General features: G+C 44.4%; 2 protein-coding genes across 3 annotated transcripts; both read right to left on the bottom strand.

Moving 5' to 3' along the window:
• Positions 1-1,816: 1,816 nt before the first annotated feature.
• Positions 1,817-10,604, bottom strand: RPL11 (ribosomal protein L11). Its single transcript, XM_034413437.3, has 6 exons — positions 10,509-10,604; positions 6,832-6,985; positions 5,359-5,465; positions 5,150-5,281; positions 3,332-3,442; positions 1,817-1,894 (listed from the first exon to the last, which is right to left on the bottom strand). Exons 1-6 carry the CDS (start codon positions 10,512-10,514, stop codon positions 1,865-1,867), a joined length of 540 nt encoding a protein of 179 aa, XP_034269328.1. The 5' UTR covers positions 10,515-10,604; the 3' UTR covers positions 1,817-1,864.
• A 2,147-nt stretch (positions 10,605-12,751) lies between these two features.
• CGAS (cyclic GMP-AMP synthase) lies at positions 12,752-21,991 on the bottom strand. 2 transcript variants are annotated; one of them, XM_087876081.1, is made up of 7 exons: positions 21,849-21,991; positions 20,740-20,972; positions 19,313-19,605; positions 18,198-18,432; positions 17,215-17,460; positions 14,572-14,671; positions 12,752-13,259 (listed from the first exon to the last, which is right to left on the bottom strand). In XM_087876081.1, exons 2-7 carry the CDS (start codon positions 20,957-20,959, stop codon positions 12,848-12,850), a joined length of 1,506 nt encoding a protein of 501 aa, XP_087732207.1. In that variant the 5' UTR covers positions 20,960-20,972; positions 21,849-21,991; the 3' UTR covers positions 12,752-12,847. The 2 variants fall into 2 exon arrangements, with proteins under 2 accessions (XP_087732207.1, XP_034269632.2); XM_034413741.3 differs by having other exon boundaries at positions 19,313-19,608.
• Positions 21,992-22,561: the final 570 nt, after the last annotated feature.

Genomic DNA, 22,561 nt, shown 5'->3' on the forward strand with positions numbered 1-22,561 from the left:
GGGGGGGCAGATGTGTCGTACAGGACAAGAACAGGAAAATTTAAGATTCAGATAGTATAAGTTGGTTCACACCTGGAGCTGACTTTAGCCTTGTATGTTGTGAGTCTAGCCAGATTCAAAAGATGGTTTAAACGTATTGTGTGCAACAGGTCAACATTTTTCTTCCATTCACAGCAAGCAAATTGCAATGGTTGTGTTCCTGCAGCATGGATAGATCTAAAGCTGACTGGCTTAGTCAATTCTTCCGATTTTCTGGTTTTGCATCAAATGGTTTAAAAAGAACCCACTTCAAACAAGCTTGCAGAGTACACTTGATATAGTGAGGTGTCTAATTTGTGATTGTGTTGTATGAGCCCAGAACGTGCCCCATTTTTAAGGATAGCAACATTTCTTACCCAGTTGTAAGATTCAGTCTCTGTAATGCTGGCTATGCACAAAAAGGCAGGTTGTTATTTGAGCATCTTTAGACATCTGCACTCACATTTATTAGTTGGAACAAATGTAGTTTTCCACCTTTTGTTAGTTCATTTAGGCATTTCATTTAGCTGCAGAACCTAGCTTGTATTGGAAAAGATTTATTCTTCTGCCATGTCTTTTTGACACTCATTTTCAAATCAGGGGTGTTGCCAGAGGACCAACGGGAAGGAGGGGAAGACCATTAATTGCAGGCTGGGTGCAGCAAACGCACTTTGCAAGCATAGGAGGAATGTTTTTATACAAATTGAACACAAGGGGATAACATGTACAGCTGAGAGAGGTCTATTGTTAAGCCCAAGACTTGAGGTCTTGAGAGATTGGTTGTCAGGGAAGGAAGCTTTTCCTCAGAGTTAAGACATGCCTGGACATGTTTTAATAGGCAGATGAGCCTTCAAAATTACCAATCCAAGGGATTTACTTATATAGCACAGTCGATCAACTCCAGCAAGGGTCAAACTTCTATGCTTGTCTAGCCTGTGAATTCACCTTTCTTGAAGAAGGGGATTGTACTGGACCAATGGTACAACACAGCCTTCTGGATCAGGGAAGAAGAAAAAGTAGGAATTTCTGTGAAGAGAAATCACTCCATCTCAAACTCACAGAGAAACAACTGAAATGATGCAGCATATAAACATTACAAATTTCCGGCTATTTTGATGAGTTTTTAGAGAGTAGAAATGAATTTGGTTTGCGCCAATCCTGCTGTTGTATTTGGAACAAAATCAAAGGATTATATTTATTTATTTATTTATTGGTTCGATTTATATGCCGCCCTTCTCCGGGGACTCAGGGCGGCTTACAATGTGTTAAGCAATATAATTGAGGATTGGCCGTCAGGTTTTCAGCAGTGCCATTTTTGGAATGCTGGTAGGTTGTATGCAGCCAGGAACTGTCTATTCCTAGTCCAGGACAGTGTTTCCCAAACCTAGCAACTTTTAAGATGTGTGGATGTCAACCCCCAGAATTCCCAGCTAGCCATGCCATATATCTTAACATTGCTGTGTTTGAGAAACTCTGATCTAGGGAAATTGGCTGAATGAAAACTGGATATTTTCCAAGTTGTACAAAAGATAAAAAGGAAGACCAACAATAGTGTTTTGCGTAGTTATTAATGTTGCTATCAAACCTGACTGGATCATACTGGTGGCTTCCGGATGCCAACAAAAACTGCCAAATCCAGATGAATAAAAATCAATCTCTTTAAGAAACCCATGTGCTCCCACCCAATGCAGCACTGCTGCCCCTAAATAGTTTATACCGAACTTGGTTTCTTTCCAAAGAGTGAAATTCAATGCCCAAATATAAAGAGTCCATGGAGAGAAGATTACACGACAGTAAATTAAACAATGTAAAATTTTATTCACACTTATTTCCTAGTGGAAATAATTTATTTGCCTGGAAGGATGATGCCATCATACTGCAAAGAGAAGAAAGAAATTGGATCAGGTAGAAGAAGACAAGCTCTGCTTTAAACATGCAAGTTCCATCACATTCTATTTTTTTCAGATTTATAAACTATGTCTGAACACACAGCAGGCTCAAGCCAGTTCAAAGTTCACACATCCCACCTACCCCTCCCCCCAACTTCCACGTATGTGTGAATGTATGTACAATAATATCACAAAACGGACTCAAAAAGGTTGAAGCTTGGACAATATTTTACTAGGGACTGTGGCCTAAAAGGATGATAATTAATTTGAGGCTGTCTTCAAAGGCTCTATTTACTCAACCCATGCAACTAAGAGCCTATTTAAAATTTTGCTTGTGCAAATAGGTTGCTGAAAAAAAGAGGGTGAATGAATGAGGTGCATTAAAGAACAGTTTTCTCACATGGAAGCACATTTGAAATGCAATGCTCCTGGGTATTCTATATGACTTATATGATGCATAATAAAAACTGTATCAACTACAATTTGCTATAATATGTGAAGCACATGCTCCTCTCTTACATTTAATAGTTCTCTCTTAGTTAAGGACTGATAGATATTAACAATTCAAGATAGGCCTCCAAAACTATCCAATCCAAAAAAAGCACTAAGAGAAATTTAACACCCAGGTGGTCCTCAATTTATGATGGCAATTGGGACCACAATTTCCATTGCTAAGCACATTAGCGAAGTGTGACCACATCACTGCAGCCCCAGTTGCTGTTATTAACTGAATCCCTCAGTCATAAAGCAAAGCAACTTCCTGTTGGCTTCCCATAACCGAAGTCAGTGGAAAAGCCAACACGAAGTTGCAAGTCCTAGGCAGGCAGGTACGTGGCTATTACCAAGTGGGGGAGGGAGTGACCCAGCAAAGGCTGGAGAGGTGTGAGACAGCCAACAACTTGCGACCTTTCCTGCTAGCTTCCTCACTGACTTTTTGTGGAAGCTGGAAGGGAGAGTAACAAACGGTGATCACAAGATTGCAGGGCATTGCAATTGGTTGTAAATGCAAAATGCTTCCAGATCAAGATCATGTCACTGTGGGGAAGCTGAGATGGCCAGAAATCTGAGGATTGGTCACAACCGCCCCCCCCCCCCCCGTGTTCAGCACCACTATCACATACATGGATGACTCCCTGTATACTTTTGGCATTCCTCACTAGGATAAGGGAGGCAGTGTATGGCATAGCTGGATGTGCCTCCCAAACAGCTGGAACTACAATCCCCAATATTCTTGGGTAGCATGGCTCTCCAGCATTGTGTCTGGCGATTCTCAGAGATGCACTGCGTCCCCCATGAAGGGCACCAGATGGGGAAGGCTGGTTTAAGAAATGCCTGCCACCCATGTAAAAACCAACAGAGCAGACTAACCACGGTACTTTTCAAAAAAAGCTTGTTTGAGGTGATTAAAAATGGCGCCAATTTACCTTTTGCTGAAACCAGCGCATGGCTTCCTCCTTGCTGATTCTATGCTTGGCCCCGATGCTGCCAGTTCGGCGCTTCTTGTCAGCGATGCTGAACCCTGGCCTCCCCAGAACCTGAGGCGCAAGCAGTAACACACACAAAGCACGGTTAACTCCTAAAGGCAGGCTTCAGGAAAGCTTTTCAGGCATGCTCCCAGTATTTCAAAGGGACTAACTGTGATAACTAGCAAATAGCTTAGCACCAGGAATTTTGAAAACCAGAGGTTAATCAACATGGGGGCCCTTGAGATTCTCGGAGGCTGAGCCTGTGGGTCCCAGCATCTAGAGGAGGGATGTCAAACTTGCATTGTCACGTGACGTATTGCAACTCCCCCCCCTTCGCTAAACAGGGCATGGCCAGCGCGTGATGCATCCGGCCTGCGGGCCGCGAGTTTGACAACCCTGATCTAGAATGTTCAGCCTGGGATATAGAACAGCTACAGCTGTAGGGACCTTAACAATGAAGAAGTGAAAGGGGCCCCTGTGGGATCAACTTAACGGTTATGGCAAAGCTTAAAGCTCCATGGAAGGAAGAAAAATTATAAACACTCCAAAATAAATGAAATGAATTCTTCACAGGATATTTCTAGCTAGAACAGGTCAGGGATCAATTCTTATTAGGTTTTCTAAAACATTCTACAGACTTAATCCATTCTCTTTTCAATGTGGTGAAAAATGAGTCACGTGACAAAAGCCCGTCAATTGTAAAAACAAAACGAACAAATAAACCTGGAAATGAAAGGTATAAATGTCATAGCCAGAAAACTAGTATCAAGCCTCCTATAAATATCTTTAACAAACAGCACACGTATTAAAAGTAAGCAACTGCCCTCTGGATGCTATATTGTGGCTGACAGGAATTGGGAGCGCCAAACATCTGCAAAGCACCAGGTTGTTTATACCTGCAACAGTGCTTCACTCAATATATAGGCTGGTTTCATTCTCAAGTGAATCAAAACCATGAACAAAATGAAACCAACAAACTTCCAATTATTCTAAAATTGATTCAAGCCCTTTCTTGGGTGCAACAGTAATAATGAGTCTTCTTGGTCATGCTTCTCAGTTTATTACCTGTATATTTGTCAGGCCAGAAGAGACCACTAAATTCCAACTGTGAAATTCCAGCTGAACTGATTTATTGCTTATGCCTATGCACAGAAATCTACTCAAAGGTTAGCACTATTTTGGCCCTAGATAAGGGTTAAAGGAGTTCAAGAGGAATTGCATTTAGTTGTTTCTTATTTATTTATTTATTTATTTATTTATTTGTTTGTTTGTTTGTTTGTTTGTTTGTTTATTTGTCACATTTCTATGCCGCCCAACTCCCTGGGGACTCTGGGCGGCTTACAACAAAAAATAATGCGAACAATATACCATAAAAGTAGTTTTAAAAAAAACAGTAAAAACCCATACACTCCATTCATGGCCGGGTCTCGCAAAATTGCAGCAGCGAGATCAACGGCCCCAGGCCTGCCGGAAAAGCCAGGTCTTCACCGCTTTCCGGAAGGCCAATAGGGTGGGGGCGGTCCGGACCTCAGGAGGTAATTGGTTCCAGAGAGCCGGGGCAGCTACAGAGAAGGCCCTCCGTGTTATGTGTTATTCAAGTACACCAGCTGCAGCATTTTATCAGTTTTCCCATTTTTTTTAGGATACTAATCCCCTTTCACTTTATGAGAACAGGACAAGCATCTCTGCTGTCACTGCAGTGTTAGAAAGGGTCCAAATTAGAGGTATACAATATAAAAACTTAAGAATGTAGAAGTTTAAACTAAATATACAAACCACATAGAAGTCCAAGCCGTAGATGCCAATACTGGGATCATATTTAATTCCCAAGTCAATGTGTTCTTGGATCCCAAATCCAAAATTGCCAGTGTCGGAGAAGTTATTCTTTCTCAACTCATATTCTCGGACCTGAAATAATGACATTAGTTTTAAATCTATTCCCTTCCAAATTCCATGTGTTAGAAAAGTGATCAACAGCTGCTTACCTTCAATCCTTTCTCCAAGATCTCTTCAGCTTTTGCCCCACGTACGGTGCAATGGACAGCAATCTTCTCATTTCTCCTGATTCCAAAAGATCGGACAGTGTATCGAGCTGCAAAATAAACCCGGTTTCATAAGGTGTCTTTGGAGTCAGAAAAATAAGCATAAAACAAACTTCAAGCAAATACACAAAAACAAATTGGGTTTTAGAGGAAATCCCAATCCGAGTATCAGTTGAGACCTCCTGAGTCAACAACCTTCAGCCCTGAGTCTGCAACCTTCCAGATGTACTGGATCTTACTTCAAATACCACCCGCTGGGATATCTATCACCACACTTAGTCAGCTCAACACATCTGGAAGGCAGCAGGTTGGGGAAGGCCATGGGCATCCCCACTTAATGGTCCATTTCAGGACAAAAGAAGCTTCACATAATTGTTTTAAAGCTCAGACGAAGTATTTCCAGCTCAACTGTTACTCGGAAACAAAGCAAAACTGGTATATTCTTGCCAATACTGACATGATGAGATTGTAGGCTCAGGTGGCAAAAAAGCAAAGGCTGGGGTTTTTTTTGCATTTTTGTCACTGGACAAAAAACTGACTGGCCCATTCATTCCCTACTTATTCTCAGCGGCTCGAAGTCGGTAGAAGTAAATACAACAGTTCAGTGGCAAATTTATTTTAAAGAAATTAGAGCATGTGGTACAGAAAAGCCCACTTTTAGGTGCTATCTTCAATAATCCAAGTAAGCTGGATTAAATCATGCTCCCATTTTTAAAAGAGTTCAAGCCATTATTGTTGAAAAGATGTCTGAAAATGAGACTGGCAGTTAAAAGTATCCTCGGTTTGACTCGGGGCCCCCAATATTCATCTATCAAAATGATTTACACTGCCTTTTGGAATAACAATTGTCCCAAGACATCTTTCAAGCTACATATATAATTGTGAAGCTGTAAAATACAGTTTATACAATTAATTTAAGAAAATAAAAACTGGGCATTGTATAAAATAAATGCAACGTATGGATTCTAGTAAATTAACCGAATTTGGAGGTATACAGAACTGTGAATTGCTTTAGCCCATTTCTTGATTTCTGACAAGGAGGTTTTGGAATCTGAGCTTAGGTGAAAAGCTTTATTTATACCAGATCATGATGCTAAACACAGCATGACGATGCTCATGTTAGTGGGGCTGTGCGCACGCAGAGGCACGGGCACAGCTCCACTTGCACAGGCAATTAGCCTGTGGCCCATGGGTTGGGGACTCCTGCCATAGAGGAAAGCCTCAAATAATTCTGGAGTCATTTTCAAGACTCTTTGTTCTACAATAATCTTCCCCAGGCCAGTGCTAAATCAAAGCTCCTACTACCAGCTTGGCGAAGGATGGTAATTCAATGAAGGCTGGTAGTTGCCCGAAGAGGCGGCTGGTAAGAAGCCTGCTAGTTCTTGTAGTTCAATCAATGCCTTTGACCAAATTTACCTTTTGAGAAGACGGGAGTCTGTCCTGTGAGCTGCTCCAACACTTTGGCTGCTCGAGTGAGCCTGTCCCCACTCTCTCCAACGCAGATGTTCAAGCAGAGTTTGCGAATGCGCAGCTCCCTCATGGGGTTTTCCTTCTCACCCTGGTCTTGATGCTAGAAAAATGGCAGCGGGAGAAAAAAGGTTGTGGTTATGGCAAAAAAAGCGCCCAGTCTTATTCTCATCATGTGTAGTCTGGAAAAAGAGCAACACTTGTCAAGCTGAGAGTAGATTTCGTGAGATTGGCAAAGCTACTTTTTTTTGGTTTTATGTTACAAATCCAGCATAACACCTTAAATGCCTCCAACTGGTTACCCCACTCTTCCCCATAGCAGTTTTCACCTCATCGATTCTGATTGTAACTCTTGCCTGTTTTTGATCTCTGCAGGGTTCTGCCAATCTGCCAATCTACCTTCTAGTAGGCTAAGGGAGGAGGGAGTCACCATAGTAACAGGTAAGAGTTATTAGTATAGTTGATTCAAAACTGCATAGCAATCCCCATATTTCTTTGCCTGCACGAGTCGGAGTCTTGGTATCTCATTGTCAGAATGTCTGTCAATAGCACGTAAAGCAGACTTAGGAGAATCACACAGAACAAAGTATGGACTAAATAGCTCCTAAACCTTGATGCTCCAGTTTCAAAAACAGACTTTCTATTTAATTTGCCGATAGCTAATTAAAACAGGATTTTCATGCACCACTAATTTTTATCTCTACTTGTAAATCAGGGGGTTACGGCACCTTGGCCCCACTGAGTATATCTTGAATAACAAAAACAATCACAGTGCTGTGTGGAAATTCACAGAGTTTATCATTAGAATACAAGCTACAATTTAGCTTACACCTAAACAGAAATACCACAGGACATGGGGCAATCTAAACGATGCATGAGTTGGGGACAATTTGGTGACTCTGTAAACCGCTTAGAGAGAGCTTAAAAGCACTACAGAGCGCTATATAAGTCTAAGTGCTATTGCTAGTAGTATTAATACTACTATATTCTTCAAAAATAAGAACAAGTCATTAGCTCACAGTTGAATGGACTGATAGGGTGAGATGATATCTCAGTTGCAGAAGGCATACTTTGGATGCACAAGGCTCTGGGTTCAACTACTGACATCCTCAGCTTTAAAAAGTACAGGTAGCCCTCAACTTATAACAGTTTGTTTAGTGACCAAAGTTACAACCACACTAAATAAAGTGATTTATGACCGTTTTTCACACTTACAAACACTGCGGTACCTCCATGGTCACGTGATGAAAATTCAGATGCTTAGCAACTGGTTCATACTTATGACGGTTGCAGTGTCCCGAGGTCATGTGATCCCCTTTTGTGACCTTCTGACAAGCAAAGTCAATGGGGGATCCAGATTCATTTAACAACCTTGTTACTAATTTAACAACTGCAATGACTCACTTAACAGCTGTGGCAAGAAAGGTTGTAAAATGGGGCAAAACATCTGTCTCAGCAACAGGTATTTTGGGCTCAATTGTGAATTGTGGTCATAAGTCAAGGACTACCTGTATGATCTGTTAGTAACTCCTCCTGCTTGGAGAACTGCTGCTAGCCAGAGTTTGCACTAAACAAGGCAGTCTGAGCTCTTGAAATATTAATTTCAACGCCCTCCAAATCTGTTTCACATTAAAAAGAGACATGCGATTAATGACCAGCACAGAAACAAAACCTTCTGGCCAAATTCAGCATCCAATAAAACACACGCTCTTTTTGTTCAGATTGCCCCTATATTTCTGTCCTTCTTACACAGCATCTTTTATTAATTATATTTAGAAACCAGAACTGTAGAGCCTTATGTTATTATTAGGGTTGGGCTTCCTCTTTACCTCAGCAGAGATTTTTTTAAAATTGCATTTCTACACTGCTGTGACATTAAAGTTTTGGTGGAACACAGATTGAATCATTAAGTGCTGTACCTTATGATTCTTGACAAATGTATCTTGTCTTTTTATGTACATTGAGAGCATATGCACCAAAGACAAATTCCTTGTGCCTCCAATCACATTTCGTCAATAAAGAATTCAATTCAATTCAATTCATTATATTAATACTCCTCCTAACATCAGGCTGAATTCAATTCAATTCATTCTATTCTATTAATACTCCTCCTAACATCAGACTGAGATTATAGATACTAGGGCGGTGGGCAATTCGTGCTGTGGCTACACCATCACACATGGCTCCATTTGAGATTGAATTTAACTAAGGACTCTTTCCCAAGGCATTAAATAAGAAGTGCATTTCAGATTATCATTAACAAGGAGCCCAAGGGGAGCAACATGGGAATTAGCCACCAGTCGATCATATAAAGCAGGGGCTCCAATCTTGGCAACTTTTAAGACTTGTGGACTTCAACTCCCAGAATCCCTCAGCCAGTTTGGTATTTGCCGGTTCTCCGAACTACTCAAAATTTCTGCTACCAGTTCGCCAGAACCTGCTAGATTTCACCCCTGCCTCCCATGCCCTTAGTCTGGATGCTCCTTTGGACCTTAGAGATGTCCTGGTTTTTGACTGAAAACATTCTGATCTCCACATTCCTGCTTCCCATCACATAGGCTAAACATCTCCCCCTCTTGTGAACAGCCAGAGATGCTCTTCCTCTCCGCCCTCCGTATCATCAAGGTCTTTGAAAACTTGAAAGCAAATTCAAGAGACAATCCTCTAGTTTTTCTGAAGAATCTTCAGAGCTCACGGGTCATTGGAAGAGAATCTTGAAAGCCTGCCACAGAGCAATGATCCAGCTCAAATGATAACTAGCATAACGAAGGTAGAATCTCCTTCCTTACATTCACTTTCCTCCCCTGAACTTGACTTTTCTGTAATGGTCCTCCTGCCTTCCTGTAATATCTTTCACTCTTCTCCCTGTTCCCAGGACTGTTAGTCATTCCATCATAAATACTCCCTCTAACTCAGGGGTCTCCAACCTTGGCAACTTTAAGACTTGTGGACTTCAAGTCCCAGAATTCCTCAGCCAGCTTTGCTTTGCTGGCTGAGGCATTCTGGGACTTGAAGTCCACAAATCTTAAAGTTGCCAAGGTTGGAGACCCCCTGATATAAAAGCAAACTCTTGTTCACATTTGTCTCATTCTTGTTTACTGAATACACACATTTTCTGGACTTGCACACAGGATCCCACACAATCCCCTACATCACCTAAGCAAAAGCCCTGAGAATTCGCCTAACCTGCGTTGCTACCGAGAAAGACACACATACACACACCCCGATTAAAATAAACTTAAGTTCAGCATGTCGTGGGAACCCAACCATAGTTGCCCTTTAGCTGGGGGGGGGGGAAGCACAGGTAAGGAGGCCCTGCAGTTTGGGGGCCTGAGGAAGAAGCCGCTCTTTCGCGCAGGGTGAACTCCACAGGAAGGCCGAGATGGGGAATGAAATCTTTAGCCGGCCTTTGAAGCAGGGACTGCGCTCGACCAACAGGGCCGGTCGTTTTTCCTACACCGGGGAGGAAATCTACGCTGACCGCTTCCCATAACGGCCTCAAAGAAAGCCCCGACCCTTCCCCGACCCACTGGCCCAAACCCTTGGCCGGAGGGCCTCAGATCCGCGACGATGGAGATGGATTTAAGGCGACCCGCGGAGCCGCTGGGGCAAAATGACTTACTCACCGCCATTTTGGAGGCGTGGAAAAGAGCGCGAGGCCTCCGGAAGAGGATCTTAATGCGGCCGGTCGGGCAGAACTGCCATAGAGTCCGAGCCGAGGCAGTGTTTTCGTACAGAGGGGCTTCATGGAGAGGAGGAATCGACGCCGAGGGCGCCGCACTGCCCTCTGAAGGCAGGAAGAAAACACTGCCACCCGACCCGTCATTTAAAGCCGGGGTAACAAGCAGCTCAACCGTGCCGAAAATTTAAACTGTATGGACTTCAACTCCCAGAATTCCCCCAGGCAGCATGGGGGCATTACTGGCTGGGGAATTCTGGGACTTGAACACCCAGTTTAACGTTGCCAAGGTTGAGAAACATTGTTCTAGAGCAGAGGTCTTCAAACTTGGCAGCTTGGCAGAGGTCTTCAAACTTGGCAGCTTTAAGACTTGTGGACTTCAATTCCCAGAATTCTCTCAGCCAGCTAAGCTGCAGCAAAGCTGCAGTTTAGCTGGCTGAGAGAATTCTGGGAGTTGAAGTCCACAAGTCTTAAAGCTGCCAAGTTTGAAGATCTCTGTTTTAGAGATTGGTGAGCTGCAATGCTAAGCATCTTTGCCTTTTCCTGTTTTTGACTGGCGCTGCCATAAAACTCACTGGGTGATCTTGACCTGGTCACCATCTTCCAGTCTAAAATTGGTCTTCCAGCATTTCTTGCTTTCCAGAGATGGCCAACATTTCAGCAGTGTATTTGGGCATTTTTTTTGGAAGTGAGAATGTACAGCTTTGTTTCTCAACCTCCATCAAATTGGGTAGGGAAAAAAAATTCCACCTGCACACTTTTGCACTACTCCAGGTGGTGCCTCTCAATCTTCCAGAAGGCTGGAAAGCCAATTTGATAGGAGGAGAAAAAGAAGAAAAAGAAAACGATGAGCAATTTACATTTGTTTGAACATTTTGATAGAAAGATTGCAATGGACAAAAACGCAACTGCCAGTTCAGCTTTTTGGGAGAAAAAAAGTATATTTTCAGACGGGAGGGAAGAACGGAACAGATTTCTTCAGAACACAAAAACTATTGCAGCAATTCACATCAAAAACCACAAGAACATGAAAAGTGGTGGAAATCCTATTTCAATAAACCAGGAAAACAAACGAACAAACAAAAGAAACAATGATCTAAACTCCAAACTTGGTAACTTTAAGACTTGTGGACTTCAGCTCCAGAATTCTTCAGCCAGCCACTCACACATTTGCAAATCTTGCTGTTGGTGGTGATGATGGAGTAAAGCCACTTGAATTTACAGTGTGCTTCCGCCCTTTTAAAAAGTCACTCAGCTTAAAATTTAAGATTCAAAAGAAATACAAACCCTAAACTGGCACCCCCTGATAAGCTAGCAGAGAATTTTGGGAGCTGTAGTCCTGGAACATCAAGAATATCAACTGACATTCCTTTGCAACAAAATTAATTCCCAGCTGGTAGTCTGGCTAATAATAATGAATCGGTGCATTATTCTGGAATAGGTTTTCCCCTATTTTGTCTTTGTCTGTTTTTATAAAACAAACTGTAATGGGAAGATCTGCCACAGTCCTTTCCATCTTTGAGCTCAACTCTCATCAGCCACTTTGAAGAGTGAGCAGCCATATAAATGATGGGAACTGCAATTCAAAATATCCAAAGAGGTTGCCTGCCATCATCACTGGATATATAATATTTGGTCTTTTGTGGGATGAATGTTAGTCTCCTCACAGACAACGTGACTGGAAATGAATGGAAGAGATGGATGGATTTTATAAGAAGGACTGAGAATGCTCAGACCTGCCCTCTGGAAGTCCATAAAGAATCCTTCTTGGGACCTGCTGCAATTGCAAAAACCTGTGAATCACCTAGATTGGTTTAAATGACTTGGTCCCTAACAAAGAAGGTGCCCAGCTTTTCTTTTGTCCAGCAGAGCTGCAGGTATCTTTGAATTAAACCAGGGGTCTGAAACCTTAAACACTCAAAGAGCCATTTGGACCCATTTCCCACAGAAAAGAAAACACCGGGAGCCACAAAACGTGGGTGGGTGTGGTCAACTCGATGTCACTCACTCCCACCCAGTCACATGACCCCCCCCCAGCCACGTCTACCCAGGTTTTGTGGCTCCCGGTGTTTTCTGTGGGAAACAGGTATCTCTCTCTGTGTGACTCTTTCTCTTTCTCTGACTCTCTCTCTCCTCTCTCTCAGGCCAGGCGAGGAGTGACTGGAAGGGGAGGCTGAGGGCCAGCCAGTGGTGGGTTCAGCCGATAAGGAGCCACAGCAGGGGGATGAAAGAGCCGCATGCGGCTCCAGAGCTGTGGGTTGCTGACACCCTGGTTAAACTGTCACACTAGGGAGAACAACTGACAGCAGCCAGGTGTGGTCGCGTCATGTCAGAACGCGGAGCCAGAGCAGGATAATATTTCTGGTGGGATGTTTTGGCAGTGGCTTCTTTCTCTCTAAGGTGAGAGCACAAGAACTTCAGTTTAGTGGGTGGGAAGAACTTTGCCGCAAACAGATTGCATGTCGGGAGAAAGAAATGGCTCAGGTGAGCAGAGGCCACCTCCTGAATGAAATTGCCCAGGACTCTCTCGAAACAGTAAGCGACGTCCGAAGGCTTCCAGTCAGTGTCAGCCTTCCAATTCCAGAGAGAGTGCAGAAAGGACGTCTGAATGTGGTAAGAACTCAGAGGAGCCAACATTAGTGGGTGTTCCATCTTAAGAGAATCCACCAGATCTTGTAGCATCTTCAGACAATCATTCCTGGAACATTAAAAAAGAAAAGAAAACATTACAATTCGAGCCTAATTCTAGTCCAGGCCTTCCTGAACTATCAGGGTGATTTGGGAGTGGGGATGTCGATGATTCATTGTTAGAAGGGTTGCAACATGGTCTTTTAGCTTCTTCTAATCTAATGCTCCTCTAGAATGACAGTTGGAAAACCTTGGAGGTCTTCAACTCTCTGCTCAGGCAGGAAACCTTATACCATTTCAGACAAATGGTTGTCTAATCTCTTAAAAACCTACAGTGGTGGAGCACTCACAACTTCTGGAGTCAAGTTGTTCTACTGGTTAATTGTTCTCACTGTTAGAAAGTTTCTCCTTTAGTTGTAGATTGCTTCTCTCCTTGATTAGTCTCCATCCATTGTTTCTTGTCTTGCCTTCAGATCAGGGGTGAAATGTAAAACTTGTTACTACCGGTTCTGTGGGTGTGGCTTGGTGGGGGGGTGTAATGTGACGGTGGGCATGGCCAGCTTTTTTTTAAAAAAAAAAACTTTTCAAAGCATTTTTTCTAATGCTTTGAAAAACCTCTGCCGATCAGGGAACTCAGCTGGGATCGTCAGAGACTTTTCAAAGCATTTTTTTTACCACCTCTTTGGCCAAGAGGTTGCAGAAAAAAATGCTTTGAAAAGCCTCTGATGATCCCAGCTGAGCCGCGCGATCATCAGAGGCTTTTTTTTTTACTTTTAAAAGCATTTTTTCGTCGGAAGAGGTTGTAGAAAAAATGCTTTTAAAAGTAAAAAAAAAAAAGCCTCTGATGATCCTGCGGCTCAGCTGGGCATGGGGGGGGGGGTGCGCAGGGATTTTTGCTACCGATTCTCCGAACCACCCGCCTCCATCGCTACCGGATCGGGCGATCTGGTCCGAACCTGGAGCATTTCACCCCTGATGCAGATGCTTTGGGGAACAGATTGACTCCTTCTTCTTTATGGCAACCCCTTAGATATTGGAACAGTGCTGTCATGTCACCCTTAGTCCTTCTTTTCTTTAAATTAGACCTACCCAATTCCTGCAAGCGTTCTTCATATGCTTTAGCCTCCAGATCCCCAATCATCTTGGTTGCTCTTCTCTGCACTTTTTCTAGATTCTCAACCTCTGTTTTTATATTGTGGCGACCAAAACGCTAGAGTTTCTGAGAAATGGCATGGCACCCCTGAAAGATGCCAGATTGGGAAAGAGTGAACTTGATCATCATCCCATCAGGGTTATGCAATCAAAATATTTTTGGGGTCTTTTGGTACTTTCAGCAAATTCAGGCCAACTTAGACTATGTAAAATAATCTAGGCACGCATACCTGCAGCATTGTGATCCATGGTGTCTGTAGCATGCTAGAGGACTGCTGTGGTGGTACAAAATCTCTTTTTCCTCATGCGAGAAGGAAATTCTCCATGTTTCTGAAATACATACAATATATTGAATATAAGGGGAGAGAGAAGGACAGGTATTGAAATCTGTACAATCTGCAATTAAGCAAAGCCATTGTTCACTAAGGGGTGGATTTGTCAGAAGTAGAAACTAGTTTCTGACCAAACTGACATAAATTGTAGTTATGTGTGGGGTACTTCAAACTGTTCTGACTTAGGCTTCCTGTCTGAGTCAGTAAAACACACGAGCAGTCCCAAAAACCTGTTTTATTTTAACGGCTGTGAATTCTGTTCATTCACAGATGAGTCCCAAATAGTTTTAAAGAGCCCTTCGGGATAAGGCTGATAATCACCCACCTTTATCTCCCTTGACACGCTGCCAAAGACCTAATTGGCAAAGCCACATGGAGTCCAGAATCAAACAGAGCTTCAGACTTTAAACTGCACAGAATTAACAACGTTGCTTCCTGCAAAGGCCCACATGCCTTTGCTCCTCTTTTAAGTCTTATGGGAGGGGCCAATCATCTCCCAGACCTATTCCCGAGTCGTTCCTTTTGTTTTAATTGTTCTTGCCTTCTGGCAGCTCTGCACATGTGCGTGCTGGGAACAGGCTCCCTTTGTTCCTCTGCCTCACTGAGGTCCGACTTTGGAGGCTCCGGAGGCAGCACGTACCTCTCAGATGGCCCTTTTTCTGCCTCCAATGCAGAGCCCTCGCCCGAGCCTTCCCCAGACTCCAGGACTGGCCCATGATCCTCCCCAGCCTCCTCGCTGTCCGACTCTGCTGCCAGCTCCGCAGGCTGCTGGTGGACCACAACACAAACAGCCAAAATGCAGGTTAGTTGCAGAGTGCCCAAAATGCCCGTGACCATGGGAGGGAAGGGCAAATTTGGAACTTTGAAACCAGGTCATAAGTAACTTCTCAGGGGTCCATCATAACTTTGAATGATTGCTAAGCACCTGGTCATAAGTCAAGGACTATCTGTACCTACAAGAATGAAATCGATATCCTACATTTGGGATAAAACATTAACGGAGTTACTAAAGGAGAAATGAGTTTCTCACTACAGATAGCCTTCAATTTACAACCATTCATTTAGAGACTGTTCAAAGTTTAAATGGCACTGAATAAAATAATTTATGACCATTTTCCACACATGATGATGCGGCTACATAATCAAAATTCAGATGCTTGGCAATTGACTCATATTTGTGGCAGTTGCAGTGTCCTAGGGCCGTGATGGCGAACCTATGGCACGCATATCCGAGGTGGCACGCAGAGCCATCTTTCCGGGCACACGAGCTGTCGCCCAACTCACCTGCAGCTGCACATGCTCACGCGCCCCAGCTGGTGTTCGGGCCTCCAATGCGCATGTGGGCAATTTGGGGGACCCAACTGGTCTTTGGAGCTCTCCTATTGTTCTGCCCCAGCTACGGACCCCAAAGAACGCAGCACACACAAACTCTATACAAAGCTTATTATACTCAAATAACTTAGCCTTTATAATTCAAAGGCTGTTAATGAACTGTCTTAACAGCCTACCAGAATTCTAAGATAAGGTAATCACAGTCTTACTAGAGTTGGCAGAAAGCCCAGAAGCAATTTTGCAGACGTGAAGGAGAATGAACTAAAGTTGTTCCCTACAAATTGCTTCAGTTGGCGTTCCTCCTTAAATAGGCTAAGGGAGTGGCCAATTAGCCCCAAGCCTTACTCTCGAGGAGACCTCCTCCTGAGGAGCCACTCCTGCCTTTTGGCAGCTCTGCGTGTTCGTGCATTGAGAAGAGGCTCCTCCTCTTCATCCTCTTCACTTAAAGGAGCTTCTGGAGGTTCTGAAGGCCCTGGCTGAATCCCCGCCTCTGGCACCACATCTTCTCCAGCCTCCTCACTGTCTGACTGGAGCGCCAGCTGCACAGGCTGCTGACGCAGCACCACACCAGCCTCCTCGTTGTTGGAATCAGCTACTAGCTGCACAGGCCGCTGACAGGCCAAAACACCTATGCATGTGTGCGTGAGTGCATGGGCGCAGCGCACACATGTACAGATAGTAGTCACGTGTGTGCATTGCGCGTGTGAAAACCATGTGCATGCACAGATGGTGCGGTTGCACGTGCAGTACACGGGGGGGGGAGGCACCCAAAGGCCATACGCATGTGAAAATGGTGTGGTTATGCACGCAGCGCCCAGGGGAGGAGCCACGCATAAGTGAAGGGCGTACCTGTTTGGCACTCGGTGAGTAAAAGGTTAGCCACCACTGTCCTAGCGTCATGCGATCACCTTTTGCGACCTTCAACGGGGAAGCCAGATTCCTTTAACTAACTTAACAACCGCAGTGATACACTTAACAACTGTGACAAGGAAAGTCATAAAACGGCCCAAAACCTGCTTAACAACAGAAACTTTGGGCTCAGTTGTGGTCGTACGGCGATGACTACCTGCACTTCTTTTTCAACTCTCGTTCTATTTTTTTTTTTTTTTGACAAGCTAGCAACATTTGTCTGGCATATTTACAAAATTATTTTACTGGATGAAAACAAGTCTTTGCTGAGTGCCAGCTCGGGTCCCAGGGATTTGTTACCTTTATTATGTCTCCCCGGACACTGTTCGGCAACAAAATATAACCTCTCCGTCGGACGTGCCACGAGATTGTCCTCCATCAGTTCTCTGGACTGTTTTGTACCTGGCCATTGGCCGGTGAACTCCAGAAGAGGGACGAGGTTCATGGTCATGAACATAGCACCACAATCATCCAGCAGGACCAGGTTAACCATGGGACATTTGGGCTTCTTTTTCTCCAGCCTCATCTGCCAACCTGGGAAAGGTACTGAGACAACAAGCGGATCGTTCATCAGGTGAATACGAAAGCGTCCCCCAAGAGATTGCAAGCGGAGCAAAACAGAACAGCCTCCACCCCAGGTCAAGCGTGTGAATGCGATGTAAGACGGAAGACAGAATATGGAGGGAAAGTTGTTACTGCATCTTCCTTCTCTTCTCCTTCTATGTACCTCCCCAATGCAGGTAGCCCTGCAGTCGCTTTAACGACTGTTTGAAGCAGGGGTGAAGTGCTCCCGGTTCGGACTGGCTTGGGCGAGTAGGTAGCAATGGCGGCGGGCGGTTTGGAGAACTGGTAGCAAAAATCCCTGTCCCCGGCCCCCATGCCCAGCTGAGCCGCGCGATCATCAGAGGCTTTTTTTCTTTTAAATGGTTCTGACGATCCAAGCTCTGACGATCCCAGCTGAGTTGCCTGATCGGCAGAGGGTTTTTTAAAAACCCTCTGATGATCAGGCAACTCAGCTGGGATCGTCAGAACCTTTTGAAAGCATTTTTTTACATGGTTTTACATGTAAAAAATGGTTTTAAAAGTAAAAAAAAAATGGCCACGCCCACCCAGTCACATTACCCCCCCAAGCCACGCCATAGAACCGGTAGTAACAAATTTTAGTTTTCACCACTGGTTTAAAGTCACAATAGATCTCCGTGGGAGTACTTATGATCTTAGCAACAGAAATTTGGGGCGAGGACTACCTGTATTCCCCTTGCTGTCCCATCTGGAAATCTCACCTGAATAAACAACGTCGATGAACGCATTGACCTGCTTCCAGAATTCCTCCGTGATGTTCCTTGGGGATATGGTTTTTTCATCTTCCAGGAGAAAAGTTGCAGGGAAGCCATGATGGGACTTCTTCAAGAGGGATAAGTTGTAGAAAAGGCCTTGGTAGCCTTCTACTTCCATGTATTGGGTACAATCCGGAAGGGGGATGGTCAGGAGGACCTCAAACTCACCTGGACGTAGGAACTAAAGGCAAACCAATAATTCAGAGAAGATCTCTTATTTAGATTAGGTAGAATTAACAGAATTCCTTCTTGGGCATTTAATCATTTTTTTATTTAAATCAAAAAGTCAAGTTGCCTCTTCAATTGAAGCACCATCGCTCCTTTTTACCTGTGTCTGTCCATCTAACAGGAGGTAGGGCTTTGGCACGGGTGGGCTTCAAAAATTTTAGCAACGGGTTCTCTGCCAGGTTGCTGGATGGCTGTGGCCATGGTAGGTGTGGCCTAATCGGCCTCCTGCACCACAGCAGGGGAGGCGTTTTTGCCCTCCCCGGGCTCCAGAGGCTTTCCTCAAGCCTCTGGGAGGGCGAAAACGGCCTCCCCAGGCTCCGGAGGCCCTCTCGAGGCTGGAAATGGGCCAGTTTCCAGTCTTCCTGAACTTCCGGTAGGCCTGTTTTTCACCCTCCCCGAGCCTCCGTGCGTGACCTGCACTTACCTGCATCCAAAACGATCTGTGTGGGGACTCCTGGGAGGAGAGGGGTGGGCAGGGCCAGCCAGGAGTGGGATTTGGGGGTTCTCCGAACTGCACAGAATCTTAGCTAGAGGTTCTCCCGAACCCCTGCAAACCCACAGCAGCCCACCCCTGGGCTTTGGTCACCTAGGCATGGCTGCCATCTTGCTTTTTTTTTTTTTTACCTCCTGTGTGGATAGCCCCTGCTCTATTCCAATGCTTCCCAACTTGAATAACTTCCAGATTGGTGGATTTCAACTTCCAGGATTCTCCAGCCAAAATGGCCATTGTGAAGAATTCTGGGAATAGAAGCTCACACATCTGGAAAATGGGAAACACTGTGGTAAATTAGCCAGAGTTTTTATAATACTTTATTGATAGTTGCTGTCCATACCTGTTCGTAGGCATTATTATCTCCTGGGATTAGTTCTCTGGTATCCCTGAAGTCAGGTCTGTCTGGACATTCATGCAGGTAAGTGAGAAAGTGGGCTATGAAGTTCTCAAGAACATCCACTGCTTCGGCTTTGTCTGGATGCCCTGAGTGCAGAGTTTTGGCCTTCTTCATCTTCACAATGTCTTCGGCCTGTTGCACTTGGTGGCCTCTGTTCTTCATAGCTGCAGCTGCCAAGGCTGCTAGTCTTCCTGATCGTTTTGTGGAGGTGGTGAGAGAAAGCTTCCTTCCTTCACCTGCTGGAATAAAGGTGGCGAGAATTATGGCACAGACAGGTTTCCCACAGGGGTGAAATCCAGCAGGTTCTGGAGAACCGGTAGCGGAAATTTTGAGTAGTTCGGAGAACTGGCAAATACCACCTCTGGCTGGCCCCACCCTGCAATCAACAAGGGTTGATTGCAGGGTGGGCTTCAAAAAATTTAGCAAGGGCTTCTCTGCCCCATTGCTGGGTTGGAGTGGCCATGGTGGGCATGTCTTAGTCAGCCTTCTTTACCATGGCGGTGAGGGGGGGGCGTTTTTGCCCTCCCTGGGCTCTAGAGGCTTTCCTTGAGCATCCAGGAGGGTGAAAACAGCCTCCCCAGGTTCCAGAGGCCCTCTGGAGGCTGGAAATGGGCCTATTTCTGGCCTTCCTGAACTTCTGGTAGGCCTTTTTTTCCCGTCCTCGAGCCTCCCCACGTGCCCTGCACTTATCTGCATCCAAAACAGGGCATGTGGAGACTCCTGGGAGGGGAGGGTTGGGAAGGACCAGCCAGGAATGGGATTTGGGGGTTCTCCGAACTGCACAGAATCTTAGCTAGAGGTTCTCCCGAACCCCAGCAGCCCATCCCTGGTTGATTGTGATGGAATGTAATCAGATGAATTCCCAAGAAGGAGGGGGTGCTTTCCAGAAGAATAAGAGACAACTCAATTCAGATGTTTTGTGTGCGAGAAAGAGGATGAAGGCAGCCCTTCCATAACAGTTCCCAGAAGTATGTTGTAGATGCAGATCGTTTGTTTCAGTTTGGCAAGATTCTGTCTATAGGTGTGGAAACAATAAAGAACTCATCTTGGAAGAATCACCAGGTGTCTTTATTGGTTCTTTGAGCCTGACATTGATCAAACTCAATAAGATGGACCAGAAATAGACATGCACAAGAAAAAAAAAATAACAGAAACGTTAAGCTCCAGAAAAGCTTAAACCTTGTCTGTGTGGGTGGGGGGGAGAGAGAGAGAGAGGGAGGGAAGGAAGGAAGGAAAGAAAGAAAGAAAAAGAAAGAAAAAGAAAAAGAAAGAAAGAGAAAGAAAGAAAGAAAGAAAGAAAGAAAGAAAGAAAGAAAGAAAGAAAGAAAGAAAGAAAGAAAGAAAGGGGAAAAAAAGCAAAAGATACATACCTACTGGCTTGTGGCTGAATTTGCGTTTGGACCAAGGAACTGGTGTGCGAGAATACCCTAAATGGTCTGGCTTTGAGGGTGTAGGCATCTTGGGACTATGCCAATTCCCATCATTAGGCATTTGAGCTGGAAGCAATGGAGCGCGACCACCATATTCTTCCATCTCTGGAACCTTGGTGCACGTTTCCCTTCTATTCTTATTCTGAAGCGTCTTTTCCATCTTCTGGACCTTCCTAATCAGGGTGGGGAAGGAGGACAAAGGGAGGAAAATGAGACTAGACCTTGTATAGTTTGGGAGGAACAGAATTGCCAGGTACAAAGCCCGTGTGAGAAGAGAGCCAGCATGATGTGGGGCTGAAGGAGTTGGACTTGGGAGACGGGAAACCAAGATTCCAACTCTCCCTGAGCCTTAGGGCAGGGGTCTCCAACCTTGGCAACTTTAAGACTTGTGGACTTCAACTCGCAGAATTCCTCAGCCAGCTTTGCTGAGATGGCAAAGATGGCAGCTCTGGTTGTGCAATTGATATGTCAACTTTACATTGTTCTGATGCACATTAAAAGAGGAGGGGTTGTACTTTGAATACACAAACAGCCACTTTCTTGACTGTTTTGAATCCCTGTGGGATCCCTGTCTGCATCTGGGGTAAAAAAAAACACCATATAGATACCTATTATAAGATCCACAAATGTCTTTCTGTTTGGCTTCCTTTGCAATTTAGAATCATCTTAAATGATTCTCTATTCTAGAACTGACTCTATACAAGTTGAACTTTAATTGTTTTCATGGTCTTAATGTTCTTTTTATCAATATTGTTAAACTATTGGAGACTATTCTTTTGGTCTTTGCACATACTTTCAGCTTCTGGGGGGAAAAGCAGTTACAAGATAAATTAGGATGATAATGATAATAATTTGCCATACAGACAGGAGCTTTGCTAAGTCTAATTATATTAAGTGCTTAAAAGTTCCAGGGCTTAAAATACTAAATCAGTTGGGTTCTTTAATCTATGTTTTAGTTCTCATCCTGAAGCAAGATAAGGATGTTATCTTGTAAGACAATAATAAAATATTGGGAGGCTATTAATGCCCATTAATGTACTTATACCTACAGAGGGGAGATTGCTCCAGATCTTGGATTCTATGGCGCTCTAGATCAGTTTAGATCCTCTCGGACAGGTGATTTGTCTTTCCAAAATCCAAAGTGAATAAGGCATAGCAGCCTTCCTACACCCAACTGCCTCACCAACTGCCTGTTTTCAACAGACACGCTCCAATCCCCTGAGAATTTTAGGGAGCAAACATTCCACTTCAACAGGCAGGAAACTGCCTCCATTTTGACCAAGGGGCTGACTTCACATGTTGCACTCGACTAAGCCATCCTGCACTCCTTCAAGTTTGGCTTGGTTTACTATGTGGAGTAAAATTGTGTCTTTGATGAGAGCCACACATCACTTTGTGTTGTGCTCTGGGACCAACCAGCCTTTCCTGAATGAAGCAGATAATTAATTCTGCCCCCCAAATACCATAAATCAGAGGTCTTCAAACTTGGCAGCTTTAAGATTTGTGGACTTCAACTCCCAGAAGTCTCCAGCCAGCTATGCTATGAAGTCCAAAGTCTTAAAGCTGCCAAGTTTGAAGACCTCTGCCATAAACCATGGTTCACAAGTCCACATGAACTCTGTCACAGGGGATGGCTTTAGCCTTTATGGTTTCAGGGGACAGAATATCCCAGAGGAATCCAGAAGTTTCTGGTCTTCTATTGCTTTAACATTCTTCCTTCTCTAGAATCTCATTCTTACCCTGGGCAGCTGCGAGGTTGTTT

Source organism: Pantherophis guttatus, chromosome 10 (genome assembly GCF_059756535.1).
Source record: "Pantherophis guttatus breed Tessera chromosome 10, ASM5975653v1, whole genome shotgun sequence".
In the NCBI taxonomy this organism is placed as follows: domain Eukaryota; kingdom Metazoa; phylum Chordata; class Lepidosauria; order Squamata; family Colubridae; genus Pantherophis; species Pantherophis guttatus.